At 48.0% G+C, this 22,509-nt stretch overlaps 1 protein-coding gene across 1 annotated transcript in view; it reads left to right on the top strand.

Annotated features, from left to right (window-relative positions):
• The window catches only part of PGD (phosphogluconate dehydrogenase), a 29,693-nt gene that overhangs the window by 6,285 nt on the left and 899 nt on the right, over positions 1–22,509 (top strand). The window contains exons 2-12 of the mRNA XM_088465130.1: positions 6,279–6,354; positions 7,671–7,850; positions 8,169–8,234; positions 8,327–8,445; positions 10,657–10,723; positions 11,495–11,629; positions 11,721–11,910; positions 12,568–12,698; positions 13,751–13,884; positions 14,034–14,133; positions 20,305–20,427. Of these exons, the coding sequence (XP_088321256.1) occupies positions 6,279–6,354; positions 7,671–7,850; positions 8,169–8,234; positions 8,327–8,445; positions 10,657–10,723; positions 11,495–11,629; positions 11,721–11,910; positions 12,568–12,698; positions 13,751–13,884; positions 14,034–14,133; positions 20,305–20,427 (1,321 nt within the window). The remainder of the gene's footprint in view (positions 1–6,278; positions 6,355–7,670; positions 7,851–8,168; positions 8,235–8,326; positions 8,446–10,656; positions 10,724–11,494; positions 11,630–11,720; positions 11,911–12,567; positions 12,699–13,750; positions 13,885–14,033; positions 14,134–20,304; positions 20,428–22,509) is intronic.

Genomic DNA, 22,509 nt, shown 5'->3' with positions numbered 1-22,509 from the left:
CCTTACCTTTTTAATGGGGAGTTGCTTTTTGGTCCAGACTTGGACAAAATTGTGGACACTCTGGCTAAATCTAAATCAGCCTTCCTCCCTTCGGCTTCTGCACCTACCAAGGTTCGGAGCTCTGCTTTTCGGTCCTTTCGGGTTCAGGGCAAGGCCAAAGGTCAGTCCTTCCCGAGGCAGTCGACGACCAAGGCCGCTTCTAAGCCCAAGAAACAGGCCTGTAGTGCCAGGCGCCCTTCTTCCAAGCAGGAAGATAAACCTTCTGCCTGATGGGACGGGCTTCCCTCTGGGGGACCCCAGAGTGGGAGGCCGACTTCTTCTTCTATTTGCCCAGTGCTGGCACAATACCACCACGGATGCCTGGGTTCGAGAAGTGGTCTCCCAGGGGTACGCCCTGTCTTTTCGGCACAGACCGCCCCACCAGTTTTTCTGCACGAGTCCTTCTCAGGATACGACCAAGTCCTTACAGATTCAGGAAGCTATAGAGTCCTTGCTGACAGCAGGGGTCATTGTTCCCGTTCCTCAATTACAACGAGGGACGGGGTACTATTCTTCTCTGTTTCTGGTGCGGGAACCCAATGGTTCTCATCGCCCTATCCTCAACTTGAAGTCTCTGAACAAATTCCTCAGAGTTCCCAAGTTCAGGATGGAAACGTTACGTTCCATCATTCTGGCGATGGAACCGGGGGATTACATGGTGTCCCTGGATATCCAGGACGCCTACCTCCATGTTCCGATAGCACCTTCGCACCAGCGGTATCTGAGGTTCGCTATTCTTCAACACCATTATCAGTTCCGGGCGCCACCCTTTGGTCTCTCCACGGCACCGAGGGTGTTCACGAAGATTATGGCGGTCATGGCCGCACATCTTCGGAACCAGAATATATGGCTGCTGCCGTATCTGGACGACCTCCTGTTGCTGGCGAGCTCCCTGGAGGTACTGCTTCAACATCTCCACCTGACGATCGCTTGCCTGCAAGCGCACGGGTGGCTGATAAATTGGAAAAAGTTCTCCCTGATTCCATCTCAGCGGATGGTTCATTTGGGAGCCCTGCTGGATTCTCGTCAGCAAAGGATCTTCCTGACCCCGGAGAAGGTCTCCTCCCTGCAGTTGAGGATACACAGTTGCCTGAGCAGTTGCCGCCTGTCGGTCCATTCGGCTATGAGAGTTCTGGGCTCCATGGTGTCGACATTCAACATGGTGGAATTTGCCCAGTTCCATTCCCGGCCCCTGCAGGGGCTGATTCTATCGGAATGGAACTGGTTACCTCACCGGATCCGCTCTCAGTTGCTGGTGTTGTCCCCGGAGGTTCGGCAGTCTTTGGCTTGGTGGCTTCAAACAGCTCATCTGGTCGAGGGGCGCTCCTTTTGGATCCCGGACTGGGTCCTGCTCACGACGGATGCCAGTCTTCGGGGTTGGGGGGCAGTGACCGGCTCGTTGTCACTTCAGGGTCGTTGGTCTGCGGAAGAAGCTCTTCTTCCCATCAACATTCTGGAACTGCGGGCAGTATGCCGGGCCCTGCAGTCGTCCGGTCCCGCTCTTCACGGAAGGGCGGTTCAGGTGCAGTCCGACAACGCCACCACGGTGGCGTATATCAACCACCAAGGAGTAACTCGCAGTCGGGCAGCGATGTCGGAGGTGTCTCGCATCCTTGCTTGGGCGGAGTGTCACATTCCAGCGATCTCGGCAGTCTTCATTCCTGGAGTCCTCAATTGGGAGGCGGACTTCCTCAGCCGTCACGACGTGCATCCCGGGGAATGGTCGCTTCACCCAAAGGTGTTTCAGCTACTCGTGGACAGGTGTGGGCTGCCGGAGCTGGACTTGATGGCCTCCCGTCACAATCACAAGTTGCCCGTTTACGGGTCAAGGACAAGAGACGCAGGCGCCAGTCTGGTAGACGCGCTGTCGGTGAAATGGACGTTTCACCTGGCGTATCTGTTTCCTCCGAAATCCTTACTTCCTCGGGTTCTGCGGAAATTCAAGCAGGACGGCGGCATGCTCATGCTGGTGGCTCCGGCGTGGCCCAGACGTCCTTGGTACTCCGATCTGAGGTGTCTCTCCATCGACGCTCCGTACCTTCTTCCTCAGCGTCGGGACCTGTTGTCTCAAGGGCCCTGCCTTTACCCGGATCTGGGTCGGCTGTCTTTGACGGCGTGGCTCTTGAGACAGCCGTCTTGAGGTTTAGGGGTTTCTCCAGTTCGGTCATTGGTACCATGCTTAGGGCACGCAAGCCTGCCTCCGCACGGATTTACCACAGGGTGTGGCGCACTTACTTTCAGTGGTGTGAATCCAGAAACTATAATCCTCAGGTGTTCCGGGTTTCCAGAATCTTGGAGTTCCTTCAATCAGGTTTGGAGCTCTGCTTACGCCTGGCCTCTCTGAAGGTTCATGTGTCTGCTTTGTCCGTGTGGTTTCAGCGACTGATTGCTACACTACCGGATGTTCACACCTTTTTTCCAGGGTGTTCTCAGGATCCAGCCTCCCTTCGTGCCTCCTGTGGCTCCTTGGGACTTGGCGGTGGTGCTATGGGTCTTGCAGGGTCCTCCTTTTGAGCCTCTTGAGTCGGTGGACCTCAAGTGGCTGACGTTCAAGACCGTTTTTCTCCTAGCAATTGCTTCTGCCAGGAGGGTGTCAGAGTTGGGGGCGCTTTCCTGTTGCCCCCCTTTTCTGATTTTTCACCAGGACAGAGCGGTGCTCCGCACTCGCCCTGAGTTTTTGCCCAAAGTGGTTTCCAAGTTCCACATTAATCAGGAGCTTGTCGTGCCAGCTTTTCAGTCACCTGATCTTTCCGCTGGTGAGGCTTCCTTAGATGTAGTCCGGGCACTTAGAATCTACGTGGACCGGACTGCTTCGGTTAGGAAGTCGGATTCTTTGTTTGTCCTCTTCGGTTTTCACAAGAGGGGTTGGCCTGCCAACAAGCAGACGTTAGCCCGTTGGCTTAGTTCAGTTATTTGTGAGGCTTATGCACAGGAGGGTTTACCTGTGCCAGCCTCTGTTAAGGCTCATTCCACTCGTTCTGTGGGTCCCTCTTGGGCTGCTAGACGTGGCGCCTCTGCTGTTCAGCTGTGTAAGGCGGCCACTTGGTCTTCCATTCAAACGTTTTTGAGGTTCTATGAGTTTGACACCTTCGCCTCTCCGGATGCATCCTTCGGGCGCCGGGTACTCCTTTCAGCACAGGAGCGTCCCCGCCCTTAGTTGAACTGCTTTGGGACATCCCCAAGGTCAACCCTGTGGACCCCCTATGGACCCTGAAGTAGAAAACAAGAGATATGGTAAGAACTTACCTTTGTTATCTCTGTTTCTACGAAGTCCATAGGGTCCACAGGGCACCCGCCCTGATGCACCTGGCTTCATATGGGCTCTGTGACTGGTCACCAGTTTTCCGTCTCCCATTTCTGTGAGTATGGTTTCTTGTGTGTTCCAGTCTTCCTTCTCTCTGTTTAGTCTCCTCCTCCGGCCTTGGCTGCTTACCAACTGAGTTGCTGTGGCTCGGGGGCGGGGTATAGAGGAGGACGGACCCAAGTGCATCCTGGGAGCAGCAAAGCTTTAACTGCGTGGTGCCCGTGGATCCAGATCCAGCTATACCCCCAAGGTCAACCCTGTGGACCCTATGGACTTCGTAGAAACAGAGATAACAAAGGTAAGTTCTTACCATATCTCTTGTTTTATACATGTGCCCCTCCCCAGCCATTCACCACTCCGCACGTCACTGGGGGCAAGTGTGCGCAGAGATCAATCTGATTTCGGGTGGGCCTTTTGCACCAAAGATGGGGCTTGTGCAAATGTGCGCTGATGGATATGAGGGCTACTTTTAGTAGCGGATGGATTGGGGGGGTGGGGGGGGGGGGGGCTAATAGATGCATCCATCTTTGAATACAGGCGGAAATTAGCATATATTTCCAAGCACTCATTGCAGCTGAGTTGTGTGCTATTCTGGGTCAGGTCTGTATTCTGCAAACTACAGAGCAAACACTTTTGTGATGTGTTGGGTAATTGCCCCTGTCTGAGTGGGTAGTGTAATGGGTTTGCAGGCCCTGCCGGGTACAGCTTGGGCACACGAGTGCTCTGACTTCAGCAGCCACGTGCAGAGATGTGTTTTGCACAATGATATAAATAGGGGTAAAGGTGCGTTTGGAAGGAGGTCAGGCCTTGCCCTCTACTTTCATTGTAAAGTGTTTTCCAGCTCCCAGTTACACTTCTGCAGGAGCTTGTTATAATCACTGAGATCTGCACATTGTCAGGTTTATCTATATGGCAAGGAACTGATTGAGTTTCCCAGAGCCAACTCCAGGGCTCACAAAGTGTACAATTGAAACTGCAGGTCCGCCTTGTGGGTGTAAATGCCTTTTTGTGTCTGGCAAATCAGTAGTGTAACCACTCACATAGGGGCATCCCATAGCTGGTGCTGATCTCTCCAGTGTCTCTCATGGAGTGAATACTGTGGGCTATAGCTAGGCTTGTCATACTATCCTTTTAAACCGCGACACTCAGGAATTACACAGGTTCTGTGGAATTAAATTAAAACCAGGTGATATGCAGACTTGAAGTCAGCCAGCCACAGAACAGTGTAATTCAGGAGTGTCCTGATTTAAAGGGATAGTATGGTAACCCTAGCTATAGCTGTTCCTGTGTACACTGCTGGCTCTCTCTGTGGCTCATTATAATGTACTGCTCCTGTCCCGGTATACACCTCAGGCCTGGCTAATTACACTGTGGGCTATAGCTGCTCCTGTGTACACTGCTGGCTCTCTCTGTGGCTCATTATAATGTACTGCTCCTGTCCTGGTATACACCTCAGGCCCGGCTAATTACACTGTGGGCTATAGGTGCTCCTGTGTACACTGCTGGCTCTCTCTGTGGCTCATTATAATGTACTGCTCCTGTCCCGGTATACACCTCAGGCCTGGCTAATTACACTGTGGGCTATAGCTGTTCCTGTGTACACTGCTGGCTCTCTCTGTGGCTCATTATAATGTACTGCTCCTGTCCCGGTATACACCTCAGGCCTGGCTAATTACACTGTGGGCTATAGCTGCTCCTGTGTACACTGCTGGCTCTCTCTGTGGCTCATTATAATGTACTGCTCCTGTCCCGGTATACACCTCAGGCCTGGCTAATTACACTGTGGGCTATAGCTGCTCCTGTGTACACTGCTGGCTCTCTCTGTGGCTCATTATAATGTACTGCTCCTGTCCCGGTATACACCTCAGGCCCGGCTAATTACACTGTGGGCTATAGCTGTTCCTGTGTACACTGCTGGCTCTCTCTGTGGCTCATTATAATGTACTGCTCCTGTCCCGGTATACACCTCAGGCCTGGCTAATTACACTGTGGGCTATAGCTGTTCCTGTGTACACTGCTGGCTCTCTCTGTGGCTCATTATAATGTACTGCTCCTGTCCCGGTATACACCTCAGGCCCGGCTAATTACACTGTGGGCTATAGCTGTTCCTGTGTACACTGCTGGCTCTCTCTGTGGCTCATTATAATGTACTGCTCCTGTCCCGGTATACACCTCAGGCCTGGCTAATTACACTGTGGGCTATAGCTGTTCCTGTGTACACTGCTGGCTCTCTCTGTGGCTCATTATAATGTACTGCTCCTGTCCCGGTATACACCTCAGGCCCGGCTAATTACACTGTGGGCTATAGCTGTTCCTGTGTACACTGCTGGCTCTCTCTGTGGCTCATTATAATGTACTGCTCCTGTCCCGGTATACACCTCAGGCCTGGCTAATTACACTGTGGGCTATAGCTGTTCCTGTGTACACTGCTGGCTCTCTCTGTGGCTCATTATAATGTACTGCTCCTGTCCCGGTATACACCTCAGGCCTGGCTAATTACACTGTGGGCTATAGCTGTTCCTGTGTACACTGCTGGCTCTCTCTGTGGCTCATTATAATGTACTGCTCCTGTCCCGGTATACACCTCAGGCCCGGCTAATTACACTGTGGGCTATAGCTGTTCCTGTGTACACTGCTGGCTCTCTCTGTGGCTCATTATAATGTACTGCTCCTGTCCTGGTATACACCTCAGGCCCGGCTAATTACACTGTGGGCTATAGCTGTTCCTGTGTACACTGCTGGCTCTCTCTGTGGCTCATTATAATGTACTGCTCCTGTCCTGGTATACACCTCAGGCCTGGCTAATTACACTGTGGGCTATAGCTGTTCCTGTGTACACTGCTGGCTCTCTCTGTGGCTCATTATAATGTACTGCTCCTGTCCTGGTATACACCTCAGGCCCGGCTAATTACACTGTGCTTTTCTTTTTCTACAGAGCTGACATTGCTCTCATTGGATTGGCTGTGATGGGGCAGAACCTGATTCTGAATATGAACGACCACGGTTATGTGGTAAGGGAGGATATGGTGACACGGAACGTTGCTTCATCTCCTGCTTCTGTAACTTGCTCTTGTGTAGCTTCCTCGTTTGACCAGCAATTTATATATATATATATATATATATATATATATATATATATATATATATATATATATATATATATATATATATATATACCAATTATATATAGTCCTGAGGGTTTTCAGTTTAGATTTAGACAGGGAAAGAAGCTGGAAATGCTCAGAGTGTCACGTTGGGCTGTCCTGATTCATATAGCACCAACGCAGTCTGCAGCACAGTACAGTTATATATGTGTATATAAATATAATTATAACCACTCATAGGGGGCCATTTAATTCTTACACGGGACTTTAGCAGAGCTGTTCAATTAATTTTTGTGACTAGCCCCAAGGCCATATTACTGGCAGATTTCTGCGCGCATGGTAAGTACGGCTTCGGGGCTGGTCGCGAGTGCTGGGCGCGCCTTAGCGCGGGAGAAGCCGATCAATGTGCTAATCCCATGCAGTCTCGTGTGACACAGTGCCCGTCGCGGGAATGAATTCCATAGCACCCACAAGCTAAAGTTTCATTGGGGTAATGACTAGACATAGAAACGTTGGTACGAGTAGCTTCTGGGCCTGCGGTTGTTTTTTCCCTCTGATGCTGTGTATGGTTGATGAATGTGTATGTAGCTCAGCTCAATGAGAACACAGTAACCTGCTGCCATTCTTACCACTTACCCTGGGCGCAATTCATGTATTCATACAGAAAAAGTTAATTGTTAAAAAAAAGTATTCAGCGCAAACTACTACAAACAATAGTAATGAGCACAAATGCCGACTGCTGTCTACCTGCGATGAATAAAGTTTGGAGCTGCTTCTGGCGTTCGCTACATAGGGGTGGAGATCTGTACATGTGACGCTTGAGCTGCCAATCCCAGCAGGGTTTTAATCTGCATGTATCAATAAAATGAGTAAATAATAAATGCAATAAATCTGCTGAACTCTTTGCACCAGCCTCTGTTGTGTACATCCTGCATTAATGCCCTGGGCGTTATTTACATTTGCCGTTAGTGTGGGATGTCCTGTGGGCATAGCATAAGAGCTGGCAGTGCCCCACACACCTTCATGTCATGCTCCTGCCTGTATGGGATGTATGAATATCGCCAGCTGTCCAGATGAATGATGAGTTCAGCCTGTGTAACACGTACGATATGTGATATCCGGGCAGATATTGGGCCTGATGGTGTGATGACTGATACTCGCATGTACAGATTTCTGTGGGGTCTCTTCTCCACTTCACCACCGTCCCCTGTCTCCCCACCTAGGTCTGTGCGTTCAACAGGACGGTTTCAAAAGTGGACGAGTTCCTGGCTAATGAGGCGAAAGGCACCAAGGTGATCGGGGCTCGCTCTTTAGCAGAAATGGTCTCCAAGCTAAAGAAGCCGCGGCGAGTGATGATGTTGGTGAAAGCCGGGCAGGCGGTGGACGACTTCATCTGTAGCTTGGTAGGAAACCTTTTCATCTCTTGCTGGTCGGTTTTCACTTTGCAGAGAGGGGGATGAGAGGGGTGTGTTCATTCCCCCCCTCCGTCAGCACAATCCGTTATCATTTCTGGCTCTGCGTAGCAACTCACAGCGAAATCTATGGGCCCCTCCCAGTGTGCCCAGCTTTGTGCCTTATTGACTTTACCAGTTCACTGAATATATTAGTCTTGTTTGTCCCAAGAATTCGCTCATGAATGGAATCTTTTCTGTCGGTCTAATCCCTCGTTACAAAGACTCTGCTGGTTGTGGCCATACACTGATCTTTGCTTCTGTTTGCAGGTGCCATTGCTGGAGCCCGGTGACATCATCATTGATGGCGGTAACTCCGAGTACAGGGACAGTACGGTGAGCTCAGACTGTATATAATATCTGTATACAGTCATCCGCGCCGATACAGAGCAAATCTTACAGAACTCCTTATTGTTGCTTTCTTTTAGAGACGGTGTAAAGAGCTGAAGACAAAGGGCATCCGCTTTGTTGGAAGCGGAGTCAGCGGTGGGGAGGATGGCGCCAGGTATGGGCCCTCTCTGATGCCCGGAGGAGACAGTGAAGCTTGGTAAGACGAGTCCTCTAGACTCTCAATAAAGAACTATACAGCAGCCTTTCTTACTTGTAGTCTGAGATAAATAGGGGTTAAGGGGACTGTATCTCTTTAGGGGAGGGGGTGGGATGTGAACCATTGCTCAGGGCCCTATTGCTGCATGTAAATCTTGTGTAAACCTATTGAGAATCCCTATAGTCTGGAGACTAGGCCAGTAACATGTTTGGCAGATTCATCGTGATTATGTGTAAACCTATTGAGAATCCTTATAGTCCGGAGACGTAGCCAGTAACATGTTTGGGAGATGCATCGTGATTATGTGTAAACCTATTGAGAATCCCTATAGTCCAGAGACTAGGCCAGTAACATGTTTGGGAGATGCATCGTGATTATGTGTAAACCTATTGAGAATCCCTTTAGTCCGGAGACGTAGCCAGTAACATGTTTGGGAGATGCATTGTGATTATGTGTAAAACTATTGAGAATCCTTATAGTCCGGAGACGTAGCCAGTATCATGTTTGGGAGATGCATCGTGAATATGTGTAAACCTATTGAGAATCCTTATAGTCCGGAGACGTAGCCAGTAACATGTTTGGGAGATGCATCGTGATTATGTGTAAACCAATTGAGAATCCTTATAGTCCGAAGACTAGGCCAGTAACATGTTTGGCAGATTCATCGTGATTATGTGTAAACCTATTGAGAATCCCTATAGTCCGGAGACGTAGCCAGTAACATGTTTGGGAGATGCATCGTGATTATGTGTAAACCTATTGAGAATCCTTATAGTCCGGAGACGTAGCCAGTAACATGTTTGGGAGATGCATCGTGATTATGTGTAAACCTATTGAGAATCCTTATAGTCCGGAGATTTAGCCAGTATCATGTTTGGGAGATGCATCGTGATTATGTGTAAACCTATTGAGAATCCCTATAGTCCGAAGACTAGGCCAGTAACATGTTTGGCAGATTCATCGTGATTATGTGTAAACCTATTGAGAATCCCTTTAGTCCGGAGACGTAGCCAGTAACATGTTTGGGAGATGCATCGTGATTATGTGTAAAACTATTGAGAATCCTTATAGTCCGGAGACGTAGCCAGTATCATGTTTGGGAGATGCATCGTGATTATGTGTAAAACTATTGAGAATCCTTATAGTCCGGAGACGTAGCCAGTATCATGTTTGGGAGATGCATCGTGATTATGTGTAAACCTATTGAGAATCCTTATAGTCCGGAGACGTAGCCAGTAACATGTTTGGGAGATGCATCGTGATTATGTGTAAACCTATTGAGAATCCCTATAGTCCGGAGACTAGGCCAGTATCATGTTTGGGAGATGCATCGTGATTATGTGTAAACCTATTGAGAATCCCTTTAGTCCGGAGACGTAGCCAGTATCTTGTTTGGGAGATGCATCGTGATTATGTGTAAACCTATTGAGAATCCTTATAGTCCGGAGACGTAGCCAGTAACATGTTTGGGAGATGCATCGTGATTATGTGTAAACCTATTGAGAATCCTTATAGTCCGGAGATTTAGCCAGTATCGTTTGGGAGATGCATCGTGATTATATTACATGGCCATTGTGAGAATGAATCGGTTACCGGAGAAGTTTAGGCTGCTGCAAGCATCTGCAATCTAAAAAACACCTGGGGCATACTTGGGGACCCCCCTGGAGTCTATTTTGCTAGTTTTATAATTGTGTCCCCCAACTTTCATTTTTGTCGCCCCCAAAAAGTACTTTTTTGGGGTCTTGTGAAGTCGTTTTTTTTTTTTAATAAAAATTTGATACAGTTTACCTTTGGGGGACTGTTTTAAGCCTGCAGGGGGTTTCCCGCAACGTTGCACCCCGAAACCCCAATTCTGCACATTTTTCCGCCTGCTATTCATAGGCGAATCTTTTTTGCCTATTATATTGAATTGACTTTCCGCCTAGGCGGAAAGTCTTTGAAATTGAATACGGCGATACTTTACTTTTCCGCCTGGCGATCTGACGTCATCGGCGAAACTTTTTCGCCGATCTCGGCTTTTCGCTCCAATTGAATACGGGCCTAAGGCTAAAACAGGTAGGTTGTTATGGTGTCGGCCCAATGTTGTTACATTATGAGGTATATGTACTACATCTTCTCACATGATAAGAAATTGTTAGCTATGCAGTGCTGGTTACTTGTATTTGTGACCGTCCTACATCTGTACATTCATCATCCTCCTTTCCCTGGCAGGTCTCACATCCAACCCATCTTCCAGAGCATTGCTGCTAAGGTTGGGACGGAGCCGTGCTGCGACTGGGTGAGTGATCACAAGTGGATTTGGCGAGCGAGCTGGAAAAGTCGCATCCGCAAACGTTTTCAGCTCGAGTCCTGATCCCCTTTTTTTTTTTTTTTTTTTCTTCTTGAATGTCGTCCCTATTATTAAAAAGCTCAGTGGGATATGTTGGCGCTCTAATAGGGCAGGTAATAATAATGATAAATGACAAACTAGTAGTCTTCAAAGGAGCTTACCCGCGGCATCCTTCATATCCATATAATAGCCGGGTCAGAGCTTGTGTTCCTGTACATCAGTTTCCTTCTATTCCAAACAGCACATAACCCAGAAGATGGCTCAGGGTAGAGGACCTGTATGCCGCGTGTGTTCTGCGTGCCACCCGCTGTGACCTATACCCAGCCACCCTCCCCCATTCCCCAGCACGGGCCTCGTTCCGTGTTCCGTGTGGGATGCAATGAGAGTCGGCTCGTCTGGATTTCTGTCTAAAGTGATGAGGATCCACGAGGGACGAAGATTTCTCCACTCCAGGCCCAAAATATCCATTTCAGAAACACATGGCCCATGTACTGTGCACGATGGTGAAGGGTCACAAGGCTCCAGCCAGTGTTAGCAATATGGATGTTTACTTTATTCCCTTCCCCTTTTATTTGCTAGTTAAGCGCACACCTAATCAGTGAACATAGACTAGTATGTCTGATAGCCCAGGTGGCGGTACACGGGTGTACTTCTGTCACGTGTGATGGAAATGTCCCATGTTCTCCAATTCCACCCTCTGCTTATTGCGTTTCCGGGCAGGTGGGGGAAGAAGGCTCTGGTCATTTTGTGAAAATGGTGCACAATGGGATTGAGTACGGTGATATGCAGCTGATCTGCGAGGCTTACCATCTAATGAAGGATATCTTGGCCATGGAACAGGATGAGATGGCAAAGGTGAGAACTTGTCTACTAGGTAATAATATAAGAAAGTTACCATGCGCTATGTACTATGTCAGTGCCTTTTCTCTGCTCCCGTATAACGCAGACATTTGAAGACTGGAACAAGACCCAGCTGGACTCTTTCCTGATTGAGATCACAGCGGACATTCTGAAGTTCCGGGACACTACTGGCAAACACTTGCTGCCTAAAATTCAGGACACTGCTGGGCAGAAGGGCACAGGGAAGTGGACCGCCATCTCCGCGCTAGACTTTGGGGTCCCTGTCACCCTCATCGGTAAGCTTTGTCACAGTCTGCCCTGTTTGTAACCTAACCTCACTGAAACGATAAGATGGCAGAATACCCTGTGGGTGGAAGTGCCCTTTTGCAATCGCTTCCTGCCCACTCCCCAGTCCGGTGGCGTAATTCCACAGGAAGCCTGATGCTTCATAATCATGTTGACACCGGCTGAGCAGTGTGATGACAGCGATTGCTATTAGCTGGGACAGTATGTTGGCACAGTGGATAATATTGCGGTCTCAAATCACTGAGCTCATGGGTATAATTCCCAACCAGGGCTCTATCTGTGGAGCGTGTACTTTCTGTGTTAGGACGGGTTCCTGTGGATGCTCCCGTTTTCTCCCACATTGTAAACCCCCCACATACTGGTGGGGGGTGGGGGGGGGGGTGTGTGTTAATTTAGACTGCATGCTCCAATGGGGCAGGGACTGATGTGTATGATAAATATTAATTGTACAGTGAGGTGTAATTTATATACTGTAAATAAGTTAATTAAATATATGTTTCCGAATTAAATTGATACAGCTGTAAATATGTTGCCCAATACCACCCTACACATGGAATGTGGTACATTTCCGCGCCCCCCCCCCTGTCAGTGTCAGCTGGACGTCTTGCGTCGCTTCTCTTACACCGATCTCCGTCCTCTCCGTACAGGAGAAGCTGTGTTTGCGCGTTGCCTGTCATCACTGAAGAGCGAGCGAGTTGTAGCGAGCAAGCAGTTACCAGGACCGAAGACTGTGCCCTATAAGGGTGACAAGAAGGCGTTCCTGGAGGACATCCGGAAGGTTTGTTCCGTTTGTGAATGACCTAATGTTGTGTTTATGTTTGTGTTGCCCAACTGAGGACCTTGCTGGAAAGCGGGAGACCGCGCAGCGCACCCAGACAGGTTTTCCCGATAGGTGTTCAGGACTTGTTACAGAATTACGTTTCTGGGTGAGGATGGTCCATTAGTTACCAGTAAGCGATCATCAGATTATATCATTGGCTACGTCTTTGCAGATGACTTGGGGCCTGGTGCAGAAATGTGCGCAGTGGCGATTTTTACGCAGAATGAGCGATTTTATTTTCTGCTGTTGCGCATGCGTCAAAGTCACATTACCATACGCGCAGCGATTTGTCTTGCGATTCCACACACACAGAAAGCCCATTTCCAAAGTGAGTGATGGGTAGTCAGCATTTGGGGGAGGGGCTCTGGTTTGGAAAAACGCAGGTTATCTTCGTGTTTAAACGCTGTTACATGGACGTACATAAATCAGCCATGGCGGTCTCATTCGCAGCATGAGAGCTCTCAGTGTATCAGGATAATACGCAGAGTCAGACCTTCCGCAAGGGCTGTGTGGCTGCTCGATGTGTCTCCATGCTGCCGATATTTACGCTGGTACGCGATGTCGGTCGCAGGTGAGAGGCTGCAGTGGGCCTCGCTATGCTCAGGTTAGCTTTGGAACTATTGGCCTATTTTCACAGCCGCAGCCCGTGTGAAACTGCACCCGCGATCGCATTATGTCCATCTCTGCATCGTGTCCTTAGCTGGGACCTATTAATGGGTTCACCGAGGTGTTGCAAAGCCCAAAACAACCTACTGGCCCACACAGATGTTTTATTCCAGGTACAGTCTCTAAGGTCTCTATGTATCATTACTCCTGCATATCGGGCTTGGATGCCTGTAATGCTTCATTTTCAGTTCTCCGTAGTACATACAGTTAGAATGCCTCTCCTCCTAAACACTCCGTTCCTGTAATCACTGGTAGCGACCTTGGTGCTCTCAGCATAGAGTGCAGCACATGTGGTGACCAGGGCGAAGCGATCTCAGTGTGATGAGTATTATCCTCTTCTCCAGGCGTTATATGCGTCCAAGATCATTTCCTACGCACAAGGCTTCATCCTGTTCCGGCAAGCGGCAAATGAGTTTGGGTGGAAATTGAATTACGGAGGAATCGCAATGATGTGGAGAGGAGGCTGCATCATCCGCAGGTAACAGGATTATATATCAGAGGATGTGACTGTGCGTCTGGCTGTCAGGCTCGTGCTGCAGAGACCATGTATCTGCTATAAAATGCACCATCGCCTTATAGCAATATGTTCCAGGCTCTTACAATTAATGATTGCATTTATTTTTCCAGTGTGTTTTTGGGCAAGATCAAAGAAGCCTTTGACAGGAATCCTGACCTGCAAAATCTGTTGCTGGACGGTTTTTTCAAAAAAGAGATGCAGGAATGTCAGGTGAGCGCAGGGGGCGGAGTGTACGAGAACGTCCCATATTACTGCAGCGAAGAACCAAGCGGTCTGTCAGTCTGCGCGTTGATAAATTATAAATCTATGGTCATTTTGTGATCGCCATAATGTGGCCTCTCCTCACGCCATACAAGATGACGGACTTCAGAGGTATACTACCTGATCTGTTTAACCCTTGCATAAAATTGACGTTCCCACACACATTTGCTGCAGTCACGCCAAGAAGAACCTCTCTGTGCGCAAGATCCCGTGAGACTCTGCAAGCGCTGGGTGTATTTATTTATTTTTTGCATCTTCTTTTTTTTTGGGTCGAAAATGTGTCTAATGTGATGCAACTAGGACGCACCAAGAGACTGTGCTGAGTAATGTGATATGTGACACCTGTATATCTGTGTGCTCCTGAGTCTGTATATGGGAGACTGTGCTGAGTAATGTGATATGTGACACCTGTATATCTGTGTGCTCCTGAGTCTGTATATGGGAGACTGTGCTGAGTAATGTGATACCTGTATATCTGTGTGCTCCTGAGTCTGTATATGGGAGACTGTGCTGAGTAATGTGATATGTGACACCTGTATATCTGTGTGCTCCTGAGTCTGTATATAGGAGACTGCGCTGAGTAATGTGATATGTGACACCTGTATATCTGTGTGCTCCTGAGTCTGTATATGGAGACTGCGCTGAGTAATGTGATATGTGACACCTGTATATCTGTGTGCTCCTGAGTCTGTATATGGGAGACTGCGCTGAGTAATGTGATATGTGACACCTGTATATCTGTGTGCTCCTGAGTCTGTATATAGGAGACTGCGCTGAGTAATGTGATGTGTGACACCTGTATATCTGTGTGCTCCTGAGTCTGTATATGGGAGACTGCGCTGAGTAATGTGATATGTGACACCTGTATATCTGTGTGCTCCTGAGTCTGTATATGGAGACTGCGCTGAGTAATGTGATATGTGACACCTGTATATCTGTGTGCTCCTGAGTCTGTATATGGGAGACTGCGCTGAGTAATGTGATATGTGACACCTGTATATCTGTGTGCTCCTGAGTCTGTATATGGAGACTGTGCTGAGTAATGTGATATGTGACACCTGTATATCTGTGTGCTCCTGAGTCTGTATATAGGAGACTGCGCTGTGTAATGTGATAAGTGACACCTGTATATCTGTGAGCTCCTGAGTCTGTATATGGGAGACTGCGCTGTGTAATGTGATATGTGACACCTGTATATCTGTGTGCTCCTGAGTCTGTATATAGGAGACTGTGCTGAGTAATGTGATATGTGACACCTGTATATCTGTGTGCTCCTGAGTCTGTATATAGGAGACTGTGCTGAGTAATGTGATATGTGACACCTGTATATCTGTGTGCTCCTGAGTTTGTATATGGGAGACTGCGCTGAGTAATGTGATATGTGACACCTGTATATCTGTGTGCTCCTGAGTCTGTATATAGGAGACTGCGCTGAGTAATGTGATATGTGACACCTGTATATCTGTGTGCTCCTGCGTCTGTATATAGGAGACTGCGCTGAGTAATGTGATATGTGACACCTGTATATCTGTGTGCTCCTGAGTCTGTATATGGGAGACTGCGCTGAGTAATGTGATATGTGACACCTGTATATCTGTGTGCTCCTGAGTCTGTATATGGGAGACTGCGCTGAGTAATGTGATATGTGACACCTGTATATCTGTGTGCTCCTGAGTCTGTATATAGGAGACTGCGCTGAGTAATGTGATATGTGACACCTGTATATCTGTGTGCTCCTGAGTCTGTATATAGGAGACTGCGCTGAGTAATGTGATATGTGACACCTGTATATCTGTGTGCTCCTGAGTCTGTATATAGGAGACTGCGCTGAGTAATGTGATATGTGACACCTGTATATCTGTGTGCTCCTGAGTCTGTATATAGGAGACTGCGCTGAGTAATGTGATATGTGACACCTGTATATCTGTGTGCTCCTGAGTCTGTATATAGGAGACTGCGCTGTGTAATGTGATAAGTGACACCTGTATATCTGTGAGCTCCTGAGTCTGTATATAGGAGACTGCGCTGAGTAATGTGATATGTGACACCTGTATATCTGTGTGCTCCTGAGTCTGTATATGGGAGACTGCGCTGAGTAATGTGATATGTGACACCTGTATATCTGTGAGCTCCTGAGTCTGTATATGGGAGACTGCGCTGAGTAATGTGATATGTGACACCTGTATATCTGTGAGCTCCTGAGTCTGTATATGGGAGACTGCGCTGAGTAATGTGATATGTGACACCTGTATATCTGTGAGCTCCTGAGTCTGTATATGGGAGACTGCGCTGAGTAATGTGATATGTGACACCTGTATATCTGTGTGCTCCTGAGTCTGTATATAGGAGACTGCGCTGAGTAATGTGATATGTGACACCTGTATATCTGTGTGCTCCTGAGTCTGTATATAGGAGACTGCGCTGAGTAATGTGATATGTGACACCTGTATATCTGTGTGCTCCTGAGTCTGTATATTGGAGACTGCGCTGAGTAATGTGATATGTGACACCTGTATATCTGTGTGCTCCTGAGTCTGTATATAGGAGACTGCGCTGAGTAATGTGATAGGTGACACCTGTATATCTGTGTGCTCCTGAGTCTGTATATAGGAGACTGCGCTGAGTAATGTGATGTGTGACACCTGTATATCTGTGTGCTCCTGAGTCTGTATATAGGAGACTGCGCTGAGTAATGTGATATGTGACACCTGTATATCTGTGAGCTCCTGAGTCTGTATATAGGAGACTGTGCTGAGTAATGTGATATGTGACACCTGTATATCTGTGTGCTCCTGAGTCTGTATATGGGAGACTGCGCTGAGTAATGTGATATGTGACACCTGTATATCTGTGTGCTCCTGAGTCTGTATATGGGAGACTGCGCTGAGTAATGTGATATGTGACACCTGTATATCTGTGTGCTCCTGAGTCTGTATATAGGAGACTGTGCTGAGTAATGTGATATGTGACACCTGTATATCTGTGTACCTGAGTCTGTATATAGGAGACTGCGCTGTGTAATGTGATATGTGACACCTGTATATCTGTGTGCTCCTGAGTCTGTATATGGGAGACTGTGCTGAGTAATGTGATATGTGACACCTGTATATCTGTGTGCTCCTGAGTCTGTATATGGGAGACTGCGCTGAGTAATGTGATATGTGACACCTGTATATCTGTGTGCTCCTGAGTCTGTATATGGGAGACTGCGCTGAGTAATGTGATATGTGACACCTGTATATCTGTGTGCTCCTGAGTCTGTATATAGGAGACTGCGCTGAGTAATGTGATATGTGACACCTGTATATCTGTGTGCTCCTGAGTCTGTATATGGGAGACTGTGCTGAGTAATGTGATATGTGACACCTGTATATCTGTGTGCTCCTGAGTCTGTATATGGGAGACTGTGCTGAGTAATGTGATATGTGACACCTGTATATCTGTGTGCTCCTGAGTCTGTATATGGGAGACTGCGCTGAGTAATGTGATATGTGACACCTGTATATCTGTGTGCTCCTGAGTCTGTATATGGGAGACTGTGCTGTGTAATGTGATATGTGACACCTGTATATCTGTGTACCTGAGTCTGTATATAGGAGACTGCGCTGTGTAATGTGATATGTGACACCTGTATATCTGTGTGCTCCTGAGTCTGTATATAGGAGACTGCGCTGAGTAATGTGATATGTGACACCTGTATATCTGTTTACCTGAGTCTGTATATAGGAGACTGCGCTGTGTAATGTGATATGTGACACCTGTATATCTGTGTGCTCCTGAGTCTGTATATAGGAGACTGCGCTGAGTAATGTGATATGTGACACCTGTATATCTGTGTGCTCCTGAGTCTGTATATGGAGACTGTGCTGAGTAATGTGATATGTGACACCTGTATATCTGTGTGCTCCTGAGTCTGTATATAGGAGACTGCACTGAGTAATGTGATATGTGACACCTGTATATCTGTGTGCTCCTGAGTCTGTATATGGGAGACTGCGCTGAGTAATGTGATATGTGACACCTGTATATCTGTGTGCTCCTGAGTCTGTATATAGGAGACTGCGCTGAGTAATGTGATATGTGACACCTGTATATCTGTGTGCTCCTGAGTCTGTATATAGGAGACTGCGCTGTGTAATGTGATATGTGACACCTGTATATCTGTGTACTCCTGAGTCTGTATATAGGAGACTGCGCTGAGTAATGTGATATGTGACACCTGTATATCTGTGTGCTCCTGAGTCTGTATATGGGAGACTGCGCTGAGTAATGTGATATGTGACACCTGTATATCTGTGTGCTCCTGAGTCTGTATATAGGAGACTGTGCTGAGTAATGTGATATGTGACACCTGTATATCTGTGTGCTCCTGAGTCTGTATATGGGAGACTGCGCTGAGTAATGTGATATGTGACACCTGTATATCTGTGTGCTCCTGAGTCTGTATATAGGAGACTGCGCTGAGTAATGTGATATGTGACACCTGTATATCTGTGTGCTCCTGAGTCTGTATATGGAGACTGTGCTGAGTAATGTGATATGTGACACCTGTATATCTGTGTGCTCCTGAGTCTGTATATAGGAGACTGCACTGAGTAATGTGATATGTGACACCTGTATATCTGTGTGCTCCTGAGTCTGTATATGGGAGACTGCGCTGAGTAATGTGATATGTGACACCTGTATATCTGTGTGCTCCTGAGTCTGTATATAGGAGACTGCGCTGAGTAATGTGATATGTGACACCTGTATATCTGTGTGCTCCTGAGTCTGTATATAGGAGACTGCGCTGTGTAATGTGATATGTGACACCTGTATATCTGTGTGCTCCTGAGTCTGTATATGGGAGACTGCGCTGAGTAATGTGATATGTGACACCTGTATATCTGTGTGCTCCTGAGTCTGTATATGGGAGACTGCGCTGAGTAATGTGATATGTGACACCTGTATATCTGTGTGCTCCTGAGTCTGTATATAGGAGACTGTGCTGAGTAATGTGATATGTGACACCTGTATATCTGTGTGCTCCTGAGTCTGTATATGGGAGACTGCGCTGAGTAATGTGATATGTGACACCTGTATATCTGTGTGCTCCTGAGTCTGTATATAGGAGACTGCGCTGAGTAATGTGATATGTGACACCTGTATATCTGTGTGCTCCTGAGTCTGTATACAAAGTGCTAAAATGTAGCAGCTGCTGCTTTTTGCTTTACAAGTTCAGTGCTTCGTATACAGACTCTGGTGCACACAGATATAAAAGTGTCACATTACTGCGACTTTTCAGCAAAAAAAGACGCCCAATGCTAGCAGTGTAGTACAGGACCTGGCTGCTCACTTGCACCAGATAAGTGGCGCGGCGCGGTGTATTGAGGCTAGATGTATGAGGACACATCTGTAATTTCCCTTACACTGTTTTAGCATGGATATCCTGTGACCACATGTGAGGCCATTAAAGCTCTCTGCATGTATCGGGAAGGTGTACTGAGGAACTGAAGCAGATTTATATTTGTATAATAATTTGGCCTGGGGGTCACTGGGCTTGATTCAGACCCACTCGCAAGCGCTATGTGCTCGCAAGCGGGTCAATGGTGGGCCATTGCGCACGCGCGAGCCCCAGAGCAAGTGAGAAATTCACTCGCTCCGGGGCTTGCTACAAACGGGGCGGCTGTCTATGTTGATCGACAGAGCCGGAAGCTCACTGGGGCTTGCGGCAGACGAGACTCTACCACAAGGGTCTCATCGCAAGCCGGATGGTCGCGACCATCACCTGGCCGCTCGCAAAAGCTGTGGGTGGTCACAGGAGGCCGGCTAAAAAAAAAAAAAAGCGGCCGTCCTGATTCAGAGTGAGCGCTTGCTTTTTGCGAGCGGCTCTGAATCAGGCCCACTGTGTAGAATATTCTGCCCATCACATGTAGCAGTCTGGCAGCAAAGCTGAATGAATCTGGTGCGCTCCTATTAGCAATCCTGGCTGGCGTATAGTCACGTGGGCCCGAGCTCTTCATTAGCTGAACAAAGCTCACTTTAGTTTCTGTGCTTATAAGTATAGGACGGAACCAGATGATTCGGCCATAATGCGCATTGCACACGTCTGCTAATGGATTCTTGTCTTCTGTTCTCCAGGAGTCCTGGCGCCGGGTGGTGAGCACCGGTGTGCAGTACGGTATTCCTATGCCTTGTTTCACCACCGCACTCTCTTTCTACGATGGTTACAGACATGAAATGTTACCAGCAAACCTGATCCAGGTCAGATCCTGATGTTTTCTTTATTTGGGGCTGATTATGATTGAGCATTATTTTACACTGTGTTCCATGTCTCCTGGCTTACCTGTGTACGTTACCTATTCCCTGTCTGCTGGCTTACCTGTGCACATTACCTATTCCCTGTCTGCTGGCTTACCTGTGTATGTTACCTATTCCCTGTCTGCTGGCTTACCTGTGCACGTTACCTATTCCCTGTCTGCTGGCTTACCTGTGCACATTACCTATTCCCTGTCTGCTGGCTTACCTGTGTATGTTACCTATTCCCTGTCTGCTGGCTTACCTGTGCACGTTACCTATTCCCTGTCTGCTGGCTTACCTGTGTATGTTACATATTCCCTGTCTCCCGGCTTACCTGTGTACGTTACCTATTCCCCATCTCCTGGCTTACCTGTGTACGTTACCTATTCCCCATCTCCTGGCTTACCTGTGTACGTTACGTGTTCCCTAGCTGATGGCTTACCTGTGTATGTTACGTGTTCCCTAGCTGATGGCTTATCTGTGTACGTTACCTGTTCCCTAGCTGATGGCTTACCTGTGTACGTTACCTATTCCCTGTCTCCTGGCTTACCTGTGTACGTTACGTGTTCCCTTGCTGATGGCCTACCTGTGTATGTTACATATTCCCTGTCTGCTGGCTTACCTGTGTATGTTACCTATTGCCTGTCTCCTGGCTTACCTGTGTACGTTACCTGTTCCCTAGCTGCTGGCTTACCTGTGTACGTTACCTATTCCCTGTCTGCTGGCTTACCTGTGTATGTTACATATTCCCTGTCTCCCGGCTTACCTGTGTACGTTACCTATTCCCCATCTCCTGGCTTACCTGTGTACGTTACCTATTCCCCATCTCCTGGCTTACCTGTGTACGTTACGTGTTCCCTAGCTGATGGCTTACCTGTGTATGTTACGTGTTCCCTAGCTGATGGCTTATCTGTGTACGTTACATATTCCCTGTCTGCTGGCTTACCTGTGTATGTTACCTATTGCCTGTCTCCTGGCTTACCTGTGTACGTTACCTGTTCCCTAGCTGCTGGCTTACCTGTGTACGTTACGTGTTCCCTTGCTGATGGCCTACCTGTGTATGTTACATATTCCCTGTCTGCTGGCTTACCTGTGTATGTTACCTATTGCCTGTCTCCTGGCTTACCTGTGTACGTTACCTGTTCCCTAGCTGCTGGCTTACCTGTGTACGTTACGTGTTCCCTTGCTGATGGCCTACCTGTGTATGTTACATATTCCCTGTCTGCTGGCTTACCTGTGTATGTTACCTATTGCCTGTCTCCTGGCTTACCTGTGTACGTTACCTGTTCCCTAGCTGCTGGCTTACCTGTGTACGTTACCTATTCCCTGTCTGCTGGCTTACCTGTGTATGTTACATATTCCCTGTCTCCCGGCTTACCTGTGTACGTTACCTATTCCCCATCTCCTGGCTTACCTGTGTACGTTACCTATTCCCCATCTCCTGGCTTACCTGTGTACGTTACGTGTTCCCTAGCTGATGGCTTACCTGTGTATGTTACGTGTTCCCTAGCTGATGGCTTATCTGTGTACGTTACATATTCCCTGTCTGCTGGCTTACCTGTGTATGTTACCTATTGCCTGTCTCCTGGCTTACCTGTGTACGTTACCTGTTCCCTAGCTGCTGGCTTACCTGTGTACGTTACGTGTTCCCTTGCTGATGGCCTACCTGTGTATGTTACATATTCCCTGTCTGCTGGCTTACCTGTGTATGTTACATATTCCCTGTCTGCTGGCTTACCTGTGTATGTTACCTATTGCCTGTCTCCTGGCTTACCTGTGTACGTTACCTGTTCCCTAGCTGCTGGCTTACCTGTGTACGTTACCTGTTCCCTAGCTGATGGCTTACCTGTGTACGTTACCTGTTCCCTAGCTGATGGCTTACCTGTATACGTTACCTGTTCCCTAGCTGATGGCTTACCTGTGTACACTAAGCACATCATTCCCTGTGTTACAAGCACTCCTGAACACGTTCTCTATCTCGGCAGTGACATACAGGTGTCTGAAGCATGACCATTGGCCTCTGCTTCGTTACTGCTCCATGTTTCC

Source organism: Taudactylus pleione, unplaced genomic scaffold, assembly GCF_031769625.1.
Source record: "Taudactylus pleione unplaced genomic scaffold, aTauple2 ptg001867l, whole genome shotgun sequence".
Lineage (NCBI taxonomy): Eukaryota > Metazoa > Chordata > Amphibia > Anura > Myobatrachidae > Taudactylus > Taudactylus pleione.
Note: the sequence above shows the minus strand (reverse complement) of the source record. Positions and strands in the feature narration are given on the sequence as shown.